At 34.4% G+C, this 20,647-nt stretch overlaps 2 protein-coding genes, 1 long non-coding RNA gene and 1 other non-coding gene across 11 annotated transcripts; 3 read left to right on the top strand and 1 right to left on the bottom strand.

Moving 5' to 3' along the window:
• The first annotated feature begins 346 nt into the window (after positions 1-346).
• Positions 347-420, top strand: TRNAI-AAU (transfer RNA isoleucine (anticodon AAU)). The gene has a single exon. It is a non-coding gene; the product is annotated as a tRNA-Ile (tRNA).
• Positions 421-3,023: 2,603 nt separating this feature from the next.
• On the top strand, positions 3,024-7,948 carry LOC140006131 (uncharacterized). Its single transcript, XR_011813765.1, has 5 exons — positions 3,024-3,458; positions 3,589-3,656; positions 4,052-4,103; positions 5,689-5,738; positions 7,163-7,948. It is a non-coding gene; the product is annotated as an uncharacterized lncRNA (long non-coding RNA).
• A 188-nt stretch (positions 7,949-8,136) lies between these two features.
• On the top strand, positions 8,137-12,190 carry LOC113742110 (2-hydroxy-palmitic acid dioxygenase MPO1-like). Its single transcript, XM_027269824.2, has 4 exons — positions 8,137-8,686; positions 11,460-11,522; positions 11,606-11,677; positions 11,768-12,190. The coding sequence occupies exons 1-4, from the start codon at positions 8,345-8,347 to the stop codon at positions 11,879-11,881; spliced, it is 591 nt and encodes a 196-aa protein (XP_027125625.2). The 5' UTR covers positions 8,137-8,344; the 3' UTR covers positions 11,882-12,190.
• Positions 12,191-12,855: 665 nt separating this feature from the next.
• On the bottom strand, positions 12,856-18,959 carry LOC113742109 (uncharacterized). Of its 8 annotated transcripts, none has more exons than XM_027269818.2 (9): positions 18,528-18,959; positions 17,348-17,490; positions 17,137-17,247; positions 16,876-16,911; positions 15,307-15,653; positions 14,959-15,164; positions 14,351-14,449; positions 13,736-13,809; positions 12,856-13,302 (listed from the first exon to the last, which is right to left on the bottom strand). In XM_027269818.2, the coding sequence occupies exons 5-9, from the start codon at positions 15,584-15,586 to the stop codon at positions 13,077-13,079; spliced, it is 885 nt and encodes a 294-aa protein (XP_027125619.1). In that variant the 5' UTR covers positions 15,587-15,653; positions 16,876-16,911; positions 17,137-17,247; positions 17,348-17,490; positions 18,528-18,959; the 3' UTR covers positions 12,856-13,076. The 8 variants fall into 8 exon arrangements, with proteins under 8 accessions (XP_027125619.1, XP_027125618.1, XP_071904059.1 ...); XM_027269817.2 differs by having other exon boundaries at positions 17,137-17,163; XM_072047958.1 differs by having other exon boundaries at positions 17,137-17,163; positions 18,757-18,959.
• Between the last annotated feature and the right edge of the window lie 1,688 nt (positions 18,960-20,647).

The raw sequence follows: 20,647 nt of genomic DNA, 5'->3' as shown, positions 1-20,647 counted from the left end.
TTTGGAAGCAATGATGTGCAAGACATTTGATGTCATAAACTTTAGCTATATAATCACAATAGCGTATACTACTCAAGGCAATAGCTGGAAAATAAAGAACAAAAAAAGAAAAAAATCAATTCTATGTAGCATTTGTGGCACAAAATTTTGCCTACAAAAACTAAACAAATATTGATTGGAAGGAAAATACATTTTCTAGGTTTTGGTACTTTGAAACTGGAATGGTAAACGAAACATATAAAATTGATAGGGACCGAAGAAATATATAAAATTAATACTATTAGTTTTTGTTAAACAATCTTCGTTGAACTGAAGAAATATATAAAATTCTATAAAATGACCAAATGGCCCATTAGCTCAGTTGGTTAGAGCGTCGTGCTAATAACGCGAAGGTCGCAGGTTCGAGACCTGCATGGGCCATGTTCTACTATTTTGTGCGGTCATCTTCTTCTGAATTATTTTGTGGGTAATCTTCTATCTCGCTGTATCCGCGAATCAGGAAACATCCATGACCGAGATGACTTGTTTGTGGGCTCAGAGAATGTTGACTGCCATTTCCTGTGTGGAAAATATGTCTGCTGTGGCCCAAAAATCGTTAGAAAAGAGTCGAAAAAATTGTTTTCCTATCATAGTGTAGGGAACAGCATATTTAACCTAAAACCATTAGAAAGGAGGAGAAAAAAAAATGTGGCCCTATCCTAGCATTGGGAACAACATATTAAACCTTCATTTTTCTAGGGTGTGATGTGACTGGATTAATTAGATGTATCTGTGTTGCTAGAGAACCTTACAATAGATACAAAAAGAGAAACTTAAGCACTTGGGGGAATTCCTTAGAATATAGGTATTTGGAAAAAAATTCAGTTAAATGTAGTTGTTTGGAGTTCATGCATTAATCTATGTTCGGTAGATTTTTTTTAAAAGAAAAAATTGAAAGCTGCTGTATCTACATGGCACAACAGGCATATATTAAGACACGAGTTTTAAAAAACCACATTTGATTGAATTTTTTGCCAAACTCTTATATTCTAAGGAATTTGCCATAGGAACTCTGAAAATTTTACAATCAAGTTGTGTATAAGAACTTTCTTTAAGACTATATTTGTATTCTTATCATGTATAATAGAAAGACAAATACCTTTGAGGACAAAATGGTGCATCAATGCTCAAGATAACTTGCACTTGTTTCTCAGGCCACTAGAACAAGAATTATGCTCTTTTACAAAATAAACTAGGTGAGATGGGGCAATAGTTTTTTTTTTTTTTGCAGCAAACTAAGCTCCATTTGACTTTTGTATAGAGTTGGGGAATGTACGAAGAGTTGCAACTTTGATTATTGAATCCCTTGTAGAAAAATCATGAACTTGTGTGAGTGTGTTTGGATTGAGATAATTTGAAACAAAATAATTTACTTCACAAATCCCAATCATCTTTTTATCTTCTCTATCACATTTTTATCTTACATACATCACATTACAAAAAGTGCTATAGTAATTATCTCAAATAAATCATCCAAATAAACTCTTATCCAAATGTATTTGTAAAAACAATGAACTCGTTAATACACTGAATTTGTATATTCTACAAAAGTCGCAACTTTCCAATCATGCGGATGAATATTTATCCGCTTCAAAATTTATTGGAAAATTCCAATATAGATTTCCTTTTTTTGTTTTTCAAAAAATTCTTTTTGATCCCCGAAATTTAGAGTAATATTCTAATAAACAATTGAAAAGCATTGTATCATATTATCATCCATTTTTTCTCCACCGTCGCTACTGCACTAAAAACTTTTTTCCCCTCCCCTCCCTCTCCCCTCCTTTCTTTCCTTCCACAACTAAGATGTCTAGTGGCGGTTGAAGGGAAAAGAGGGAATAGGGGAAGAGGCAAGAGAGAGGTGGCAAGAATGGGAACGGTGCAAGAAAGAGGGTGACTTTGGAGGTAGGTATGGGATGGCAGAAAGGAGAAAGGAACTGTAATAGAGAACGAGTGGAGTTGGTTGACTAAGATAATTAGGGGGGGGGGGTTATAAAAAAAATCGTATATTTTATTTTTTTGTCTTCTTAAAAAGTTATAATAATTTTTTTTTGGAAAAAAAAACTATCCAAAAACATCCAATTCAAAAATATCCAGATTATTTAGAACTTCTCTTCTGTTGTACAGGGGGCTATAAGTTGCAACAATTTATTTTTACTAAATAGGTTAAAGTTCAATTAACCCTACCAATATTTGTCTTCTCCAACATCTTAGTGGTCTTGCCTCTAATCCACAGAGTCTCATGATCTCATCTCACAATGCCCTGTACTAACTTTGCAGCAAATAGCATAAATAGTCATTAGATTATTTAAAATTTCTTATTTTGATCATTAATTTTTTGTAATTAGTCAAAATGGTTACTCAACTAATAAAATCACAAATTTTTGTCACTAACTAATGAAATGTATTTTCTATCACTTACAAATTAAAGCATATAATTTTTATGGTTGAATATGTTAACTAATCATTTGTGCTAAACAAAAAGTTTAGCGGCTGAAATAAGAAATCTTAAACAGTTCAGTAACCATTTATACCATTTGCTTTATTAGATTTTTGTTCTTTTTGCTATGCATTTGATTATGAAATTTCGTATCGTAATTACTAATATTTAGTGAGATTGTTAATCTATTTTTTTAAATTTTCTTTTCTTTTGAGGAAAAACAAATTTTTTGGAATGTTAATTTTCTCAAAATAAAAAAAAATCAACATGGTATTCAAGGTTTGAGAAAGAAAACAAATTAATCAAGACAAAGCACAAATAGCTATTATACATCTTACACCAAAACAACACAAGAAAGCAAGCAGTGAAGAAGGCAAGGCCCCGCTGCACTAGTATTTCTACCTTGTATATAAGAAAAGATAAAGGTTTAGTGCTTTCCTTTTCTTTTGCCAAGTGGCTTCTTAATTATTTGACAAGTGGCAAGGTCAAATATTTCTTGCAAATTGTCTGAAGCCTTCTCTTAATATTTCTTTCAAATTGTTCAAAACCTTCTCTTTCTTTTGGCATTGAACTGTTTCTTTCTCATTAGTGCTTTCCTTTTTCTTTTGCCATGTGGAAAAGTCAAATATTCCTTCCAAATTGTCCGAAACCTGTTCTTTCTTTTGGCATTGAACTGTTTCCTTTTCAAATTGCCGTTGAAGCCTTTTCTTCCTTTCTCTCTACCAGACGGCTATTCTGAGCCAAAATTCGGCGCACCTATTCTGAGCAAATCCAATTCCAAACGGCTATTCTACCAAACCAAATTTGAAACGTCTATTCTAGCCAAAAAGTTGGGATTTTTACATGATTTGGGAGATGGGTTTTGTGAGTTCCTTCTTCAAGCCAGTAAGTCGACTGCTACTCCTGCAGACACTTGATTTCATGTTACAGAGATTGCTAGTCACTAACATGGTGTTTGTACTTCAAAGGAGGAAAATTAGGAGTAGGTGAACTGCTATTGTCTACACTTGCTGTGGTTTCCTCTTTCTCTAATATCAAATTATCCCATTTCATGTTGCAAGAATTGATTTCATGTTAACCCATTTCTCTTTCTATTGATTTCATGTTGCAAGAATTGTTGGGCACTCACGTGATAATTGTACTTCAAAGGAGCGAAATTGGGAACTTTTTGTTGGATTAGGTATGACATTCTATTCTCATTAGCTTTGCCATTCAATTTTCTGCTCAAATCATGCTTTCTATTCAATTCTCATCAGCCGTACGATTATGATGAGAAATATCTTATGTGATTTTTCCCTTATTCCAATTATGATAAGAAATAGGTTTCCTATTCATTTAGCCTGTAACTTTTCCAGTGAATTACGAAATCAAAAAATGGAATAGAGGTATTTATCAGTGCATGGTGTTGGCTCCTCTGTCTTATAAACTGCAAGAAGAAGCATCTTGATCTTTACACTTTCTTCTTTGGAGTCTTTTTGGTGAGAAAAAGTCTTTCCTTTTTTTTGTCAAATTTTCCCCGTATGAGTAATAGACCGATTAATAAATTCTAATATACACATATGCTTCAATTGACAGGTTCCTTCTGCTGCAGCTCATATCATTAGTCAAGGAATCCTTTAACTTGAAGGTCAGCTTGTTGTCTTTCTTGAATCTATGAGCAGCTTTTCTTCCTTTATGTGACTATATTTTCAAAAGTGAAATTTCATCGTTCCCTTTTCTTTTTAGTAGTTTTTCTTCAGTTTCTGCTTCATTTATTTTAAGTTTGCTGGTGCTATTTGTTTTGTGTGATCCTTTGTGAAACAAATGGTCGTTTTTTTGAGTAGGTGATTGTGTTAATATTTTCTCAATCCAATTGTGCTGCTGCAACCCATTCACCTAAATAAACAAGCCAAAAATGAAGATACGAATCCAGCTCCCAGTTCAATAATCCTTATTTTGAAATTTGGTGAATTCCTGAGTATATATATTATTAGTGGAATACCTACAAAAAAGAAAGATCCATTTACTGATGTAATTCTGGCCAACTGAGTTGTCCTATTGGTTTGCATATAACCAATGTTCTATCAAACAGTCAAATTGCTATATATACTAGAAAAAAAATTATAGTAATGGACATCAAGATTTTGTGAGCCAAAATCATTCGCACAATATATTTTGTGAGACAAACTTTTGCTTGTGCTGATTTTGGGGCTGTGGCTGCTATGCTAAAGTTATTATTACATGACAAGTTCCTTTTTAACTAATTTCAATCTCCTGCTACTAGTTCTTTTGTTTTTAATTACAATATACATATATGAGATATGTGACTTGTTGTTGTTCTAAATGAGGAATAGGAGTGATTATCTATTTTTTAGAGAACTTTAAGGTCAATGCAGAGAGGCTGTTATTGGCAAAGTTTGTTTAGTCATCTAAGTGACTATTGGTTAAGCAACTTAAGACTTTGTACTTCTTGTTTCTAATTGATTACTTATTGTGTGCCTTGTTTGCTGTTTCATTTAGTCTAGACTTGTCTAGAGCAATGAAAAGCATGATGGTTACTTCTTAAGGATATTGTATATGGAGCATCATTCGGCTGTTATTCATTGTAGCCCTTTTAGGCAAAGCTCGGTCACTCCTTCAAATGACTATCAGTTAAGCAACTTAGGTTATTGTGCCTGTTTTACCCTAAGTTGCGTGTGATATGCTTGCTGTTTTGTTTAATCTAGACACAACCTTAGGATAATGAAAAGACCGATGATTACTTCTTAAGAACGGAGATTTGAATGGTGCTACTTGTTGTAGTCTAGCCAAAAGCTGGGCTCCAAAGGCATCAAATGTAATAAACATTTCTAAAAGAAAATGAAGGTTATTAACTTGTCATTTGGCTCAGTTGTGGTTTTAGGTGTCTGCTGATATCCTATTAAAATTACTTTGTTTTGTTTATTACTGCATCATTGCTCTTGCTGTATTTGCTTCGAAAGTTCAAATTATGTATGCAGCTATTTAGCATCTTTGACATTCTTTAGACAGCCATATAGTTTTTTGTCAAGACTCAATGACTAGGACTTCTATGTGTTCACTGATAACAACTCTATAGTGCAACATTTCATATAGCAAACTAATGCAAGAATGAACATTTGCTGTTTTCCTTTGCCCTTTTTTGTTCATGTTCTTTCCCTGATATGTCTTTTTCCTTGTATTTTGTTGCTTGGATAATCTACACTTCATCCTAGACGCAGAGCTTTATACGTTTCCCTCTCTGATTTATTGTTACTGTTGCCAGGTATGTCTAATGCTTCAGTCTGACTTTTATATTACTCCCTCCGTCCCACTTTGATAGTCCTGATTTTTTTTTTTACACAGTTTAAGGAAAAGTAGTTAACTTTGTTGGAACAATCAATTTAGGTAGTTATTTTTCTAAAATACCCTTACATTAATTAGAGTACAACTTTAAGCGAACTTGAATTGATAATAAAAAAAAAAATCAACTCTCATTAAATAGGGTAGGTTTATAGTAACAACAACTTACATTGAATAAGGATATTTTAGGAAAATTAAAATATAACTACATTTTTCAATTGAAAAGTGGACTACAATTTGAGACAGACGAAAAAAGAAAACAAAACTATCAAAGTGGGATGGAGGGAGTATATAAATAAGTTCTACTTTCCTTTTTTCAAAAAAACTCTGTAGTTAGCTATATTGTCTCCTTAGTTCAAGATTTTTTACGCTTTTGTTATTAGACTGTGGTGGCTCTATATGCTTAATTCCTTAAGCTTTAATTAGTCATGTGTCCAGTTAGTTTTACCTTTGTTCTGTAGTTATTTTCTATTCATTTGATTGTCTGCTATTGTTTGCATAAGAGTATATAAACAACCATATAATATAGAGTAATTGGTTTGCTTGCAGATTTAAACTTTCATGCTTGTAGTCTTTTCTGTTAGTTACTGAGGCCACAAACTGTCAAATTCTTGCTATTGTGTGAGGATAATTTACTAGAAATTTAGTTGTAAAAAACCCATAAAGCAAAAGTAGGAAGGTGATGGTAGTCAACAAAAAAAAAATAATGATGGCTGTTAATGGGTACATTTTTCTGGATAAGGGTATGAGATTTGAGTCCAATTGAGGTACCCTGTAAACAAGATATTAACTTACCTCTTCCAACCCCTTCTTGTATTTAATTTGCATGAAAAGTAGAAAAGTTAGATTGGATTACTTATCTTTTATCGTACTTTATCAAACAGCCTATTCATTTGCGTTGATATAACTATGCACTACAAGTTGGGTTGCATGAATTCTTACCAATAGCTACGTACTTCATTGAAAACATTACAGGTTTGTATACAAAAAAATTAAATAAATAAAACAGGTAAGGAATCCACTATGGATGGCCAATTCGATTAGTCTTTACTTGCTCTACAATTGTGCTTTGTGAATTGTCCATACTTGTATATTTTGTGGTGAAGCTAAGACAGTTCTTAGTGTCATAAGTAGGTAATTCCATAATGTCTTTGGTATAATATGTTTTGTTTCCTTCCATAACTTATGATTGGGATCCAATTCTTTTTGCACAACATGAAGTTACTCACAATTTGAATATCATTGCCCAAGTCAAAATCTACAATAAGAACTTCTACTTCCAACGAAGTAGCTAATATTTCAGGATACACTTGATAATTATTTATACTTTAAAACAAAAAATTGCAGGAGCTTAACTTTTCCGCTGAACTAGCATCTGCAATCGGAAAACATTCAATTGTGTGTTTCATCCGCTACTATGAGGCAAATTATCTAGGCCAGAAGGAAGGCAAGTATAATATTGTCAAGGCATACATTACTAAGGAATCAGCTCACATTCCAATGGCAATCACAGCTGCAGAAACGAATGAAAAATTCCAGACCTACATGCTATTGTGCTGCAGTCTGTTAACAAAAATGAATTTTTCAGTCCGTCAACCAAAAAACTGCTTGATACCATCGCTGAAACTTTTGCTACTACAAACAAAGTGCCGCCTCTAGTGACCACAGCAAAGAGAGTCTTGGTTTTTGGAACTGGACCTCCTGAAATTGGATCAAATTCTGCTGAAGCTAATACACCTGCCTCACTGCCCACCAATGCACTCTCAGCTTTCGATCCAACTAATCTTGCACCTGGAAGTCCCTTGAAGAAGCAGCGTGATAATGAACTCTGAACTTGCTTGAAGCTTTTTGAATTGCTAATGTTGCTAATCTTGAAGCACTTTACATCTAAATTGCTAAACCTACATCTTTTGACACAATATTGACATCCATTAAGAAATTGTTCTTTTGTGCAACTTCATGGATCTCAATATTTGATATTTTGTAATTGCAGTTTATCATTACACTTTATATCAAGTGTTCATGATGTCATCTCCCGTCTCTGTAAGACTAACTTACACTAAGTGTTCACCATGTCATCTCCCGTCTCTGTAAGCTATTTATAAAATTACTTGCCAATCTTTTGTCATCTTCTTTTATCTTTTGCAATGTTGATGGTTTTTTGATTTTGTTTAGTCTTATATTGTTAGCCACATATTTAATTGATAATTTATGATTTTAAGAATACTATTTTACAAATATTATTATTAATCTGATTATATACGAAAATATATGGCAACAGATTATAGGGGCTAGGAAAACCTCCTAGTGATGGCACACGGAAACTTGAACAAATCCTCGGTCCAAACGACAGGGCCAACGAACCCGCGAGTGTGAACGCTTTCTAGAAACTTGGCGTCTACCCTTTCTCTCTGAAGAATAAAAGCCAAAATTGGTCGCATTCGTCAACGACCTCTTCTTATACCAAAAACCCATCTTTGAAAAGCTCAAGGAAAAAATCCCAATTCAAGAAATTAGAGGGAAAGAAAGATGGGATTGGTTGATCTTGAGAAGCACTTTGCTTTCTATGGTGCATACCACAGCAATCCTCTGAATATCTTCATTCACATGGTGTTTGTTTGGCCAATCTTTTTCACAGCTCTTATGCTTTTCTATTTTACTCCATCAGTTCTTAAGACAGTTCCTCCGATTGTGTTGTGGGATCATAGTTTGTTGGTTTTCAATTTTGGGTTCTTGTTTACTTTGATTTATGCTCTGTTCTATGTGGCTTTGGACAAGAAAGCTGGGTCTTTGGCCGCTTTGCTTTGTTTTGCTTGTTGGGTTTTCAGCAGTTCTATTGCTTATCGCTTGGGGTACTCTCTGGCTTGGAAGGTACTGTTAAAAAGATGCAATATTTTCTTATCCTTTTTCTTGCTGGTATGGATTTATTTTTAGCTGTTTGTACAAATTCAATGAAAGTCTTCTTTGAGTTCTGTTGTTTTATGCTTATTTGGACCTTTTTCTTTTTGACTTAGTGGTTTTTAGGTATATCTGTAGTTTCTGAATTCTTTCTTTTCCATCTGTATGTTGGGATGAAAATAGTGTGTAAACGAATGAATTAATTTTTGGCTGCCTGGAATTTCTCTGAAAGTATATCTTTCAATTTCCTTGTGGGGTGTTTAGTTGGATACGTTCAGGATTTCCTAGTAGGCTTATCTATAGTTTTAGAGCTGTTTTTTGAAGGATGAATATGCTGGAATTTAAAACATATGTACGAGTTTTAGAGCTGAGATAGTGTAGATGTTTTAGGGATGTTGATAGGGGAACTGTATATTGTGCAGGAACAGCTGAGGTATCATATGTTTCAGAACCAGAGAAAACTTAGTACATTTCATCTGAGAAATGAAACAGGGACTGAATGATTGGTTACTTTTTGCAGTGTAATGTACATTGTGGGTTGTTGTAGAAATTTGAATAGATTAGTTATAGCCAACAATCTTGTCACCGTGTTTTCCTGTTGAGGGCCTTTCCCTTTAGAATCTAATTGTAGTTGATTCAATACCTGTTCAGGAGATTTTTGGTTGGGACGATAATAATCGTGCTTGTGACCTGCAAGAGACATTGCACATGGCAGTGTTTTCCATCCATGTATTTTGGGAAATAATTTGGTTGGGGAAAAATTATTTGATTATCCAAGAACTACATGAACTACCCTTCACTTGAAGTTTGGGAGGCTTAAAGACTTAAATGACTTAACCAGGTTTTCTCTCAAACGATCATGCTGTTATTATTATTATTATTTTTGCTGCTGCAGCATGTCTGTAGTTGGTAAGAAATCTCTTAGGCAAGTATACTTCAGGGAAGTTATGTCTTACATGGATCAAAGATATGGTACACTTTACTGTTTGGTGGACTTCATTCAAATTCTCCTGGAGCTATAGATTGAAAAAGGAATACATATTGATTTTCAAGGTTAAAGTGCTAAAAATTATGACTATTGGCTTAATTAAAATGAAGTAAGGAATTTAGAGGATGAGGGTTTCTTCTGTCAAACTTTACACCTTTTATTGAGTCCCCATTTGATGGGTTATTCATTTTGTCTACTCAAGGATTGGCATTAAATCTGTCTTTTTGGCTGACATTATAGCCCATCTTTACTTAGCTATATAATTTCATTGTTTCTGGTAGACTGCCATATTTGAATGCACACTTTTGATCAGGAGCCCTAGCAGACAACTATAATCAAGCTAGATATTTGCAGAAACTTGAGCACTTCTGCTGAATTTCTTAAGTTTTTCGTCTTAATATAACAGTTTGTTTCACCAGAGATGGGATCTTATAAACTAGAACTTGGTCCCATGGTGCTAACGGGCACTCAAAAGCATCCTGCATGAGCATGATTTCATTGTGCTTGAATGCTAGACTCTGGCGTAAAAGTTTTAGGCTTAGATTTCCATGCTCATCTTACATGCCAATAGAGCACCTTGATCAGGGGCTTAGCCATGCTATCTCTTTCAACTTTACAAGAAATTTTATAACTGTAGCAGGTTTTTGCTTTTCATTTTGATCGTTATGGTTTTTGATTTCCTTGTCAATTTGGTCCTGATGTGCTTAGTTGTTATTGGACCTTATTGTGGATTCATAAATTCTTGTTTAGAATGGTTTAATCGTGTTCAGATCTCCAAGGCAGCCTCTCATGGCTTTTGAATTTTCATGTGAATATGTTAATAATCTTCTCTCTCTCTCTCTCTCTCTCTGTACCTTGTGAAGAACTTATTATTATGCCAAGAATGTACTGTCGTGATTATGTTGCCTTTTTTACATGTATAATTCCTAGAAAAGTAGAAATTATATTATTTTGTACTTCTGGATTCAATTGTCTTTTGGAAACTTTATTCGATGTTTAAAATCAAGACTCCTTCCTGGATTTACTGGAGTTGGTTTCCGATATAAAAGCATATGCAGATGCTAAAAGTGTGTTATAAAAGAATGGACCTTCTTTGGATGAGGGATGAGGATAAGAAAAGAAACTCTTGTGCTGGGTTATTTAGACAATAACATATAAATTTTGAAATTGTAGCATCCTTCATTTTGTTACATAGCATTACAGGCCTATTTTGCTACTGGTATCAAACTTTATGTAAAAGGTTGCATCTGGTTCTGTAGATGATTCTAAGAATGATTTGGTAGGATTTTTTAGCACTCACCATTCAATGTAATTGAGCGCACATTTGTACTTGTTGTGCAAGGAAATTTTAAACAAGAACTGTTCACAACAGTCATGCTGAATTTATGGTTTGGTACTTGGTAAGCAGAACAGACACAAAATCCCAGACTAAATCCATGTTAGCTAGCGAGAAGGAACAAATTACCCCTCTATTGTGATAGTTGTGTATTGAAGTTACCTTCTACCTGGACCAGCAGAATCCTACTCAAAGAACTAACCTGTTGAACATGTCCATACACTGCAAATTTAGAAATATGATGTTGAACTTAGAACTGGAAGAACATTTTATCCAACATAGTGTTTCAAGGTTCTAATTGAAGCTTTACAATTAACACTTGACAGTTTGAGGATCTTAATGATAGTTTAATAGTCATCATATATTTTAGCAGTCTTCTAAGTGATTGATATTGATTCTAATCTCATTAAACATATTATCAGGTTGTTTTGGCAGCTCAGTTATTTTGTTGGACCGGACAGTTCATTGGCCATGGAGTTTTTGAGGTGAACCATCATATGATTTGATGCATCACCAATTGTGCAATTGTTTTCTTTTTTAGTTATGTTTAAGCTTTGTGATTTTGTAGAATCGAGCGCCTGCTCTATTGGACAACCTCACTCAAGCATTCCTCATGGCACCTTTCTTTGTATTGTTTGAGGTGAATTTATTACTTCCGGAAATTCTAGAAATGTTTCAATACTTGAATGGTTTGGCTGATGCATTACTCTCATTTGTTGGAAATTCATAGGCTCTCTCTTTCTTTGGCTATGAACCATATCCTGGTTTCCATGCTCGTGTGAAGACAAGGATAGATTCAGAAATCAAAGAATGGCAGGACAAGAAACAGAAGAAAGTATATTAATATCTGTAATATCGTGTCGAACCAAATCGTTGAAGGTTCTAATGTCTGTAAGCAACATGAAACACAAGCTTCTACGGTCAAGATTCAACTGTTTGCATAATTCTCACCATCATCTTATCTTCGTGGTGTAAAGTTCTGGTCATTGGATTTGTGTTTTGGAACTGATGTACTTAAAGAGAAATTAGCCAATGCTCGTGTGTTTCTTACTTGTGGATTTTCTTTTCATTGTCCCCCTTTTTTTGGGTGGGAAACAATTTGAAACCTCCTCCCAAGATACAAATTTGAATGATTAAGTTGTACTTGATGTTATATTCTTTCTTTTCGAATGGCACTTGGTTCATTTTCTGCCTCCGTTTACAGAGACTAGGACTCACTGTTGGAGTCCTCTGTTCCTATTTTACCTGCTCGAAAGAATCTTGTGCCATCCGCTCGATTCTGGTGGACTGAAAGAGCTAGGCAAGAAGATGTTGCTCGTTCTAGTATGAGGAATTGCCATGCTACTCATGAAGAAGGAATTGCCTTCTTCCGCAGATAGCTTGTTAATGGGGTTCTTAGCCAGATGCTATACATTCCTGTCTGCTCTTTCTTCGTGCATCCATTTAGGATCAGTTGAAGCAGGACGAGAGTTCTATAGCATGATACCATACTATGATTGATGTGCTTCCCACACTAAAGCTCTAAACTTGCTTAGTTGACCTTTCTGAGCCGAGCAGGGAGGCTTGATGAGGCATGTGATGTCAATCGGAAGATGCCAATGGAGCCAACCGTAGTAATCTGGAGTGCTGGAAATATCATGATTGGAGAACTAGCATCAAGCGAAGTCAATGATTTGAAGCCAAATAATACACAAAACCACGTTATGTTGGCAATTTTATATGCTTCAACAGGCAGATGGAGTGATCTTGCATGAACCAGACAGTTAAATAACTGATAGACAAATGCATAAAAGTCCAGGTCCCCAGGATGCGGGTGGATTGAACACAAAAATGAAATTCACGCATTCTTAGCTTAATAACGTGAGTTTGGCACAAGATTAATAAATTAGTAACTGCTGTATGTGTAACTTTCACCAAAACTTACAGCACCATCAATCTCTACACGCTGCATTTTTACACTAACAGTGCATACCAAGCTTGACCTTAAGTGACGTGTCTTACTGTGCTAAAGATACATCTGAAAACAGCCCGTAATTGCTTCAATAAAGATCAATAGACTCCAGCACCCTGCGAGCTAGAATGTGCAAAGTTGTCAATCTCTCCTCTGGATCAAGGGTTGAGCCAAACTGACTAGCGGCCCATATCAATGAGGCGGATTTTTCCCCAAGAAATCGCCTTACGTCTTCGTGTATGCTTGCCATGGGAGGCCTATCTCTCCCATCTACATGTCCAATAAGAAGCAACAGGAACTCTCCACATTTCAGCCTAGCCAAAGAAAGAAAAGCTCACATACATCTAAAGAACAAAACAAAGGAAATCAAATTGGCGCAGAGCAATTTCTGTCAACTTCGGTATGGCAGTCACTAAATTACCATGTCAGTAGGTCAGATTCCTAAGTGAAGGGGGGATTAGAAAAAGAGAGGAATGAAAAAAAGAGATGAAAGCTACATCCCAATTTTAACAAGTCGTCTTCATATAAAAACAACATGAGTCTGAGTGGAAAAAGATGTCATAATCAGGGCAATAAGTTTCTAAGTCGTACCAAAGTTTCTAAACTTTTCTTATTCTTATTACCAACCAACAAATACAATCTATTGTTGTTGTCATGCAAAGAGGAATATCAACTTGAATATTGAAGATCATGCTAGTGAAGATTAGATAAGCATGCACGCTACTGAGGTCCAACTTAAAGAGGTACCTTAGAATTTCATCTATTTGTTGATCTCGTATCAGTACAGCAACTTCCTCGATCCCATTGCACCTCTCAAAATCCTGGTATATAATTCACCAAAAATGTGTCACGTAAGCATATGAACAGAACAAAAGTAGTACTTATTTATTCAGGATAAGAGAGGTGATAAGTTCTGGATTTCATAATCTACTAGAAAGCAACTATATGTAGAAAAGGAAAGGAGAATTAAGTGGATTTGCACTTTGTTAAGGCTAGAAGTCCAGCAGCTAAAGAAGCTTTTCCCTCATAACAACAACAATCCCCTCTCCGGTCCTCTCCATCAGGCTGCAGCAAATAGTTTTTCCTAGTATAGCAGCAGTACTTGTGGACAAGGGAAAGCACAGTGCACCTGGTAGTGGAGCTCAATTTTCCCCGCACACTATCATTTACTTCTAGGTTTAGCAAGACCTTAAACTGAAAAAGATTAAATTTTTTGCCATGGGCTAAACTATTGCAAAGAGGTTCAAAAGAGGCTAATTACCAAGATACTTTCACTGAATGAGGACATTCAGGCTATCCAAAGCCACGCCTACTCTAAGTTGTATCAATGATAGAATGAGCAACAAATTGCAAAGTAAATACCATTTGATTGGCTGATGAATCCAGCATTATTGAGATTAGAGCATCTAAACATGCACCTTGTTCAAGCACACCACGAGTTGACAATATATTCATTAGAACCTGAAAGTATGGAAAAAAAAATTACATTGCAAAAGTGGCTTAAAGGTCGAGATTTCAACCTTTTAAAGATGATTTAGAATTATAACAAATTACAATAAAGAGGCAAGTTTTCCTAAAGCTCAAAGAACATACTACTCAAAAGAAGAACATTTCTGAATCATGAAGATCATAGTTTCAGAATTAGTTGACTGTGTTGGAAATAGAAAGTAGCTGAGCTAGAAACCATGTAACAGGAACATCCAACAACTCAAGGTGTAATTGCATTATATAGAAAGTGCAGTAGTGGGGTCAAAATATAATTAATCTGAAATCCTAGCTGGTAAAATCTTGCAGCTAATTATGTTCGATTGGAAAGACAAGTTGGCAAAGGTAGAGCTCAATCACATATATTACATGTCATAACCTTCGGAAGACAAATCTAGTTTCTAAATCAACTGACACACGATTACGAGGAGATAAAAACGATGATAAGTAGAAAAATATTGTCTTATATAAGAAGATTTATATACCGGAATGGCATTGTGCTGATGGGCTAAAATAGTGCTGGGAGGGTGGAGGAGACAGCAGCCTTCAAGAACTCTCAGGGCAAGGGCTACCTCATCATCCATGGAAGGACTAGTAATCTTTATCGCCTCTACACTGAATATGTGTTCCACATTCGTCACTGTCTGATCCTCCAAATCTTTTAGGGAATGTTGGAATAGCACCGGTACCACTAATTTTTTTAAAAAAATATATAAATCCAGAAAACCAAATGCTGCATTAGTCTGCATTCACATTTGCTACCAAGAATACTTTTTTTTTTTTGGCAGAATTGCACCTAATTATATCAGGAAGAATGAAGAATTGGGCTTTACCTTGGAGTTCAGGTATGGACTGGGTGCTGGAGAAGAGGTTGATGGTGGAGTCAGACTCTGCCACGCATCGGAGGAATTTGAGGATGCTGCGGAGGCCCCTCACTCGGAGGAATGAGAACTCCGCCTGGGCTTCTCTGAGTCCAGTTCGGAGTGCAAGTGTGACTTCTCTGTAGAGTCTTTGCTGGTCCAGCGAGTTGACCAGTTCCACCACTGCCGATTCAGGCTGAGTCTCAGGCTCCGAGGCTGAGCTGGCATTCCAGAAGGGCTTTTTCAGGTACATCTTTTTCTTTTTAAATCCTGTCTTTGTTGTGCCTTTAACTAACTGTAATAGGAGATGAAGAACCGTCCTACACACAGTTTGAGGATAATAAGGTGCCAACCAAGGGAAAATTATATGCTGTTAAATTGAAAAGGGTGAAAAAGATCGAAGAACGAGGAATGAATTTAGAGAAGAATAATTGTATGACATGTAGGTAACATTTTAGGTTTTGTGTTATGTCAATATGATGCAAAATTCGACAAATGAATGTAGTGAATGGAGACTACAATTAAGGGGATTATATTATATAATTCATAATCATGTATTACCTTTAAAGTAACAAGAATTTCATTTCCAGAAGTTGAAAAGGATAATCATGATTTTTTTTTCTGAACAGAGGAATTTATAGACAGAAACTCATTTACAAAATAATTCTAATGTTACGGAAGAAATATTAAGTATGCCCCCCCCCCCCCCTGGTTTTACCTACTGGACTACATATTTCATGAAATTGTAAAAGATGCTGTACCATAAAAAAATTCATCTCAAGGTCAAGTAATTTGAAGGTTAACAATCTAAAACAAACTAAAGTACAACACAAAAGTCATGGAAATTGTAGTAAACATAATAGTATTCTCATCTAATATCGGATACAATAGTATTATCATCAACAATAATTCCTAAGCACAGGTCAAAAGCATCCTACTCCGCCAATCACATTACGCTAGAAATCCATTGAAAGGCTCAAAAAGTTTGCAAATGCTGGAAACTTACCCAACAATTTTCTCAGTCCAAGTTAGCTTTATCAATTGCCTAAATCCTAATTTAGATATTAGAGTACTAAAAAAAAAAAAGCAGTGAAGTAATGAGAATAAAAGAATGAGATCCAACAATAAAAGAAGCATCAACGAAATGAGAGGAAATTAGAAGCAAAAAACAAGTATTCCTTTTGAAAGGCATAAGTATCACATTAGGAAATTAGAAGCATCAAAAAGTATTCCTTTTTTCATCCCAAAAAAAAAAAACAACAGAGTTCTCCAGAAAAGAGAAAAAAAAGGCTCTGATACATCTGGAAAAATTGAAAGTAAGCCCATAAAAGAGTTGTCTACAATAATTAGAGTATTCTCAACTTAGCACCCCCAAAGAACCTAAAAATATCAAAAATTGTCCGAACTATTTTGAAACAAAAAACTGAAAAAAAAATCTCTTCTAAACATGAAAATCAAAAGGTGCTGATAAAAAAGTCGTTTAAGCAAAAATCGACAATAGCCAATTCATAAAAGAATTATTGACAAGAAAATGGAACATACTCTCAAGACTGCCACCTTTTCAGATGCTCCTTTGCTCTATGGCAAAAACAGAATAAACAACCATTGCACACATCAGATTTATTATAAAATAAAGGATTGAGGAAAGAACAAACAGATTCCAGAATAATTACAAAGAACCTAATGCAGAAGGGTGTACGACGCAGATAATTATAGCATATATCTGCTATGATTAAGTACCTTATATCAGAGATGGAAAGAAGAGTGTAAAATGCAGATAAACATGATAGAATGATTAAGTACCTTATATCAGGATCAATAGATTAACAGCTGCACCAAAATAAAAAAGATCTAGGTCATGCACGAGAGGTATGTGGTCTTCATAAGGGAATTAAACTTTTGAGGTTCAACAACCTACCAAAAGATTGAGATCTAAAAGAATGATTCAAAAAGAAAATGGGACAAAACAATGCTTGTATTTCTTAGACTCTACGGACTATGAACAAGTGTATACCACTTTTCTCGAAGTAGAGGAATCTTCTCCTTCTACTGGAACATCTGGACAAGTCATTTTGGTATAGACATTGTGCTTCCAGCTGAAACTTATCAGTAAATTTTAGTGAAGCTTCTTCCCAAGTACCAGACCCAAGTTCTTTCCTGCAGAAAATTTGAAGGCAGAATGAAAGTCAGTGTCACATATAACCTCCAATTCTTAAATTGGCAATACCACGTATATGTTTTTTCTACTTTTCTGTTTTGACTTCTATTCCAATAAAATTCAGTTTTGACACAGTAAATTCAATTGGCTTAGGATTCAGAATTTCCCAACTTAATCTTGCTGAAATGTTACAAATCTAGGTCACACCATATTATATAGTCTCAAATAAGCCAAAACTGAACCTTCGAACACAAATTTCCCTGTTAATCCAACTTATTGAAAATTATGGTGATGTCAATCAATATGTTTAAAAAACAGTAGGTCTATCGAATTAATCGCATATGGATGAATAAAACATGAACTGACGCTGCACACAAATGGCAGGCAAATGCTTGTCTGGGATGAGGTCTTAGAAGTAAAAAATTGCACGGAAACATGCTAACTAATAAACAAACTTAGACCTAAACTATTCAAATCAATCTTCTAAAAGTACAAAATGATCTCTAAATCGAAGACCAACTTGAAGACATGCTAACAATACACATTAAAACGCACACACAACAGCAAGCATGGAATGGTTCAGCTGCTCGAGTAAAAAGGCAAAAAATTGAGACATAATCGAATGACACTAGGTAATCCTTTCTTCAAGTAATAAAATTTATATCTTCTAGTAGCAGACAGCTGCAACGAAATTCACGAATCTAAACACATTATATTAGTCAGTTTCAATGGTAAAAGATTGCCAAAGCCAGTTCAAAGACTCGGCCGAGTCCGGGTCGACCTAGCCAAGTAGTCACCGGAACTTTAGCTTCCATTCCACGACCGTTCCGCCTGGAGACCGTGGAGCCGGTGGAAACTCGTTCCGCCATATCCCGGGCTAAGTCGACTCCGGGACTCAAAAGACCGGCCGAGTCTACCGAGTTATCCCGCTTTGGCTCATCAGATATCCATGAACGGAGACTTTCACCATAATTTACAAAGACTCTTAGGATATAAACAAATTACAAAAATTACAAAAAAAAAAAAAACTACTTACCCGCATCCAAGTCATGAGAAATTGCACAGAAACACAGCCATAACAAATCAATCTTTAACCCAAAATTCTCTCTTTGAAGACTCTTCAATTAAACAGCAAGTGGGGTGGCAAAGATTCAAGAGAAGCAGAAGGAAAAATAAAAGGGCGAAGAAGAAAAGGAGGAGGCTTTCACATCATAGACACCGGTGGCGGTGAAATTTGGAGAGGAAAGTAGTGGGAGGAAACTCACTCGAGGGAGGAATGGCTACAGTAGATCACAGTCCTTTTCGGTTGCTTTCACCAGATATTCCCAATCTTGGTTTCAAGCTGTACAAAAGTTAAAAAAGATGGAACCTCTTGAGGTTTCTCGAGGTTAGAGGTCAGACTTCAGCGGTCATAAATTGACGAAATTGCCTTGGCATTCTTAATAATTATTTAACCAAAAATTCCAAAAAAAAAAAAAAACAAATGCACATCAAATATTAGTTCATATTTCTATGTATTCAGGTGGTAGGGGTAGAAAAGGAGGTGGCTAAGCTAAATTTAGTAATGTCAATCACTTAAAAAGGATGTTGGCAAATAATTTTATTCATAAAAAATTTTGTCGGGCAGATTTAAGGAAGTCAAGTAAAGTTTTTAGAAAATATGTTTTAATACATGATATAATTCAAGTTGTACTCAAAATTAAAATATGCAAGTATCTTGCATGCAAACCCTATTTATAGAAAAAAATTATGAATAAGCTAGTATTAAAAAGATAATTCAAAAGATGATCTTATGATAAAATGTCAAAAAATTCCCTATGCTATTTTTGTTCTTTGAAAACAACATATGCAATTTCTAAAATTTTTAACTTTCCTTTTTAGCCTTATTTTAATTTTTATTGTTGATGTAAGTTTCATAAATAGAACAATATATGGGTAGTATTGAAAGTAAAATTTTATCTCTCTTACTTTTCCCCCAAAAGGGCTAAAATATTTCAAAAATTATCAATTTAAGAGAGGTGAGTGAGATTTTAGAAACTTTAGAGATACTACGTGATATTATGAGAAATCCCAAGGTAGTTTTCTGAAATCATCCTACTTTAGAAAACAAAAACATCCCGTAACATTTCTAATAGTATTACTCAATATCTTTGAATTTTAAAAATCTCACTTGCCTCCCTTACTTTCGGTATTTTTCTAGTTTTTGCAACCTACTTCCAAATATATTATTAAACAAAACTCATTATGAAAGAGAAAATATAATCTCATTCTAAATTTACCTTTTTCTTGTTGACTCTTTATTGTCATAACACAAACATTTATTTCTTAATTTTTGTAAACTTGGTTGATATGGTTATTTAATTGAAACTTAAAAGTTGATAATGGGCTCGAAGGGCCTTTTAATAGTCTTTTATGTCACTCGTTTGGACAGGAAATATTAAGATATTTAGAATTATAAATAATTTACAATACTTATAACAATAACTTAAAATATTTTCTAATAATGCAAATAATTTTTTGTACCAACTTGAAAACATCACAAACAAGTTTATATATAATTTTCAGTATTTTTTATTTGTTTAGTTTTCAAGTCATCGATTTGGACCAGAAAAACAAAATAATTCAGAAAAAAGTAAACGCTTTATTTTTCTAGTTTTTCGGAATGAGACAAGTAGGAATTCGTGCTCGGTATGATGATTCCTATTTAATTTAGTCATCAAATTACTCTAAACATAAAAAGGACATTGGTATTACAAACTGGATAAAGAAATAGTAAACGGCAAATAAAAAATGGTAAGTAGTAGAGTATGATATGGTTATAATACAAAAAATTATATGTATGTACATTATACGGAATTTTTCAAAAGTATGATTAAAAGTTTGAAATAAAAATACATGTTCAGCAAAATTATGCATATAAATTCGTATGTGAATAATATGAATATATTTGAAAGTTATGGAACAAAAGATACGGATAAATTTACCATATATTTTTTTTAAAAGATTATGCTACATTTCTACCAATTTTAACTCATATTCTTGTATATGAGATGCTAAATTTATCAAAATTTTATCAACGTATTACTTTTATATGTATGAATATACAGAATTATGTTATATGTCGCTATTGTTTTATATATAACCAAGAAGATAAGT

Source organism: Coffea arabica, chromosome 4e, assembly GCF_036785885.1.
Source record: "Coffea arabica cultivar ET-39 chromosome 4e, Coffea Arabica ET-39 HiFi, whole genome shotgun sequence".
In the NCBI taxonomy this organism is placed as follows: Eukaryota; Viridiplantae; Streptophyta; class Magnoliopsida; order Gentianales; family Rubiaceae; genus Coffea; species Coffea arabica.
The sequence above is the reverse complement of the archived record's forward strand: the minus strand, read 5'-3'. Positions and strand labels throughout refer to the sequence as shown.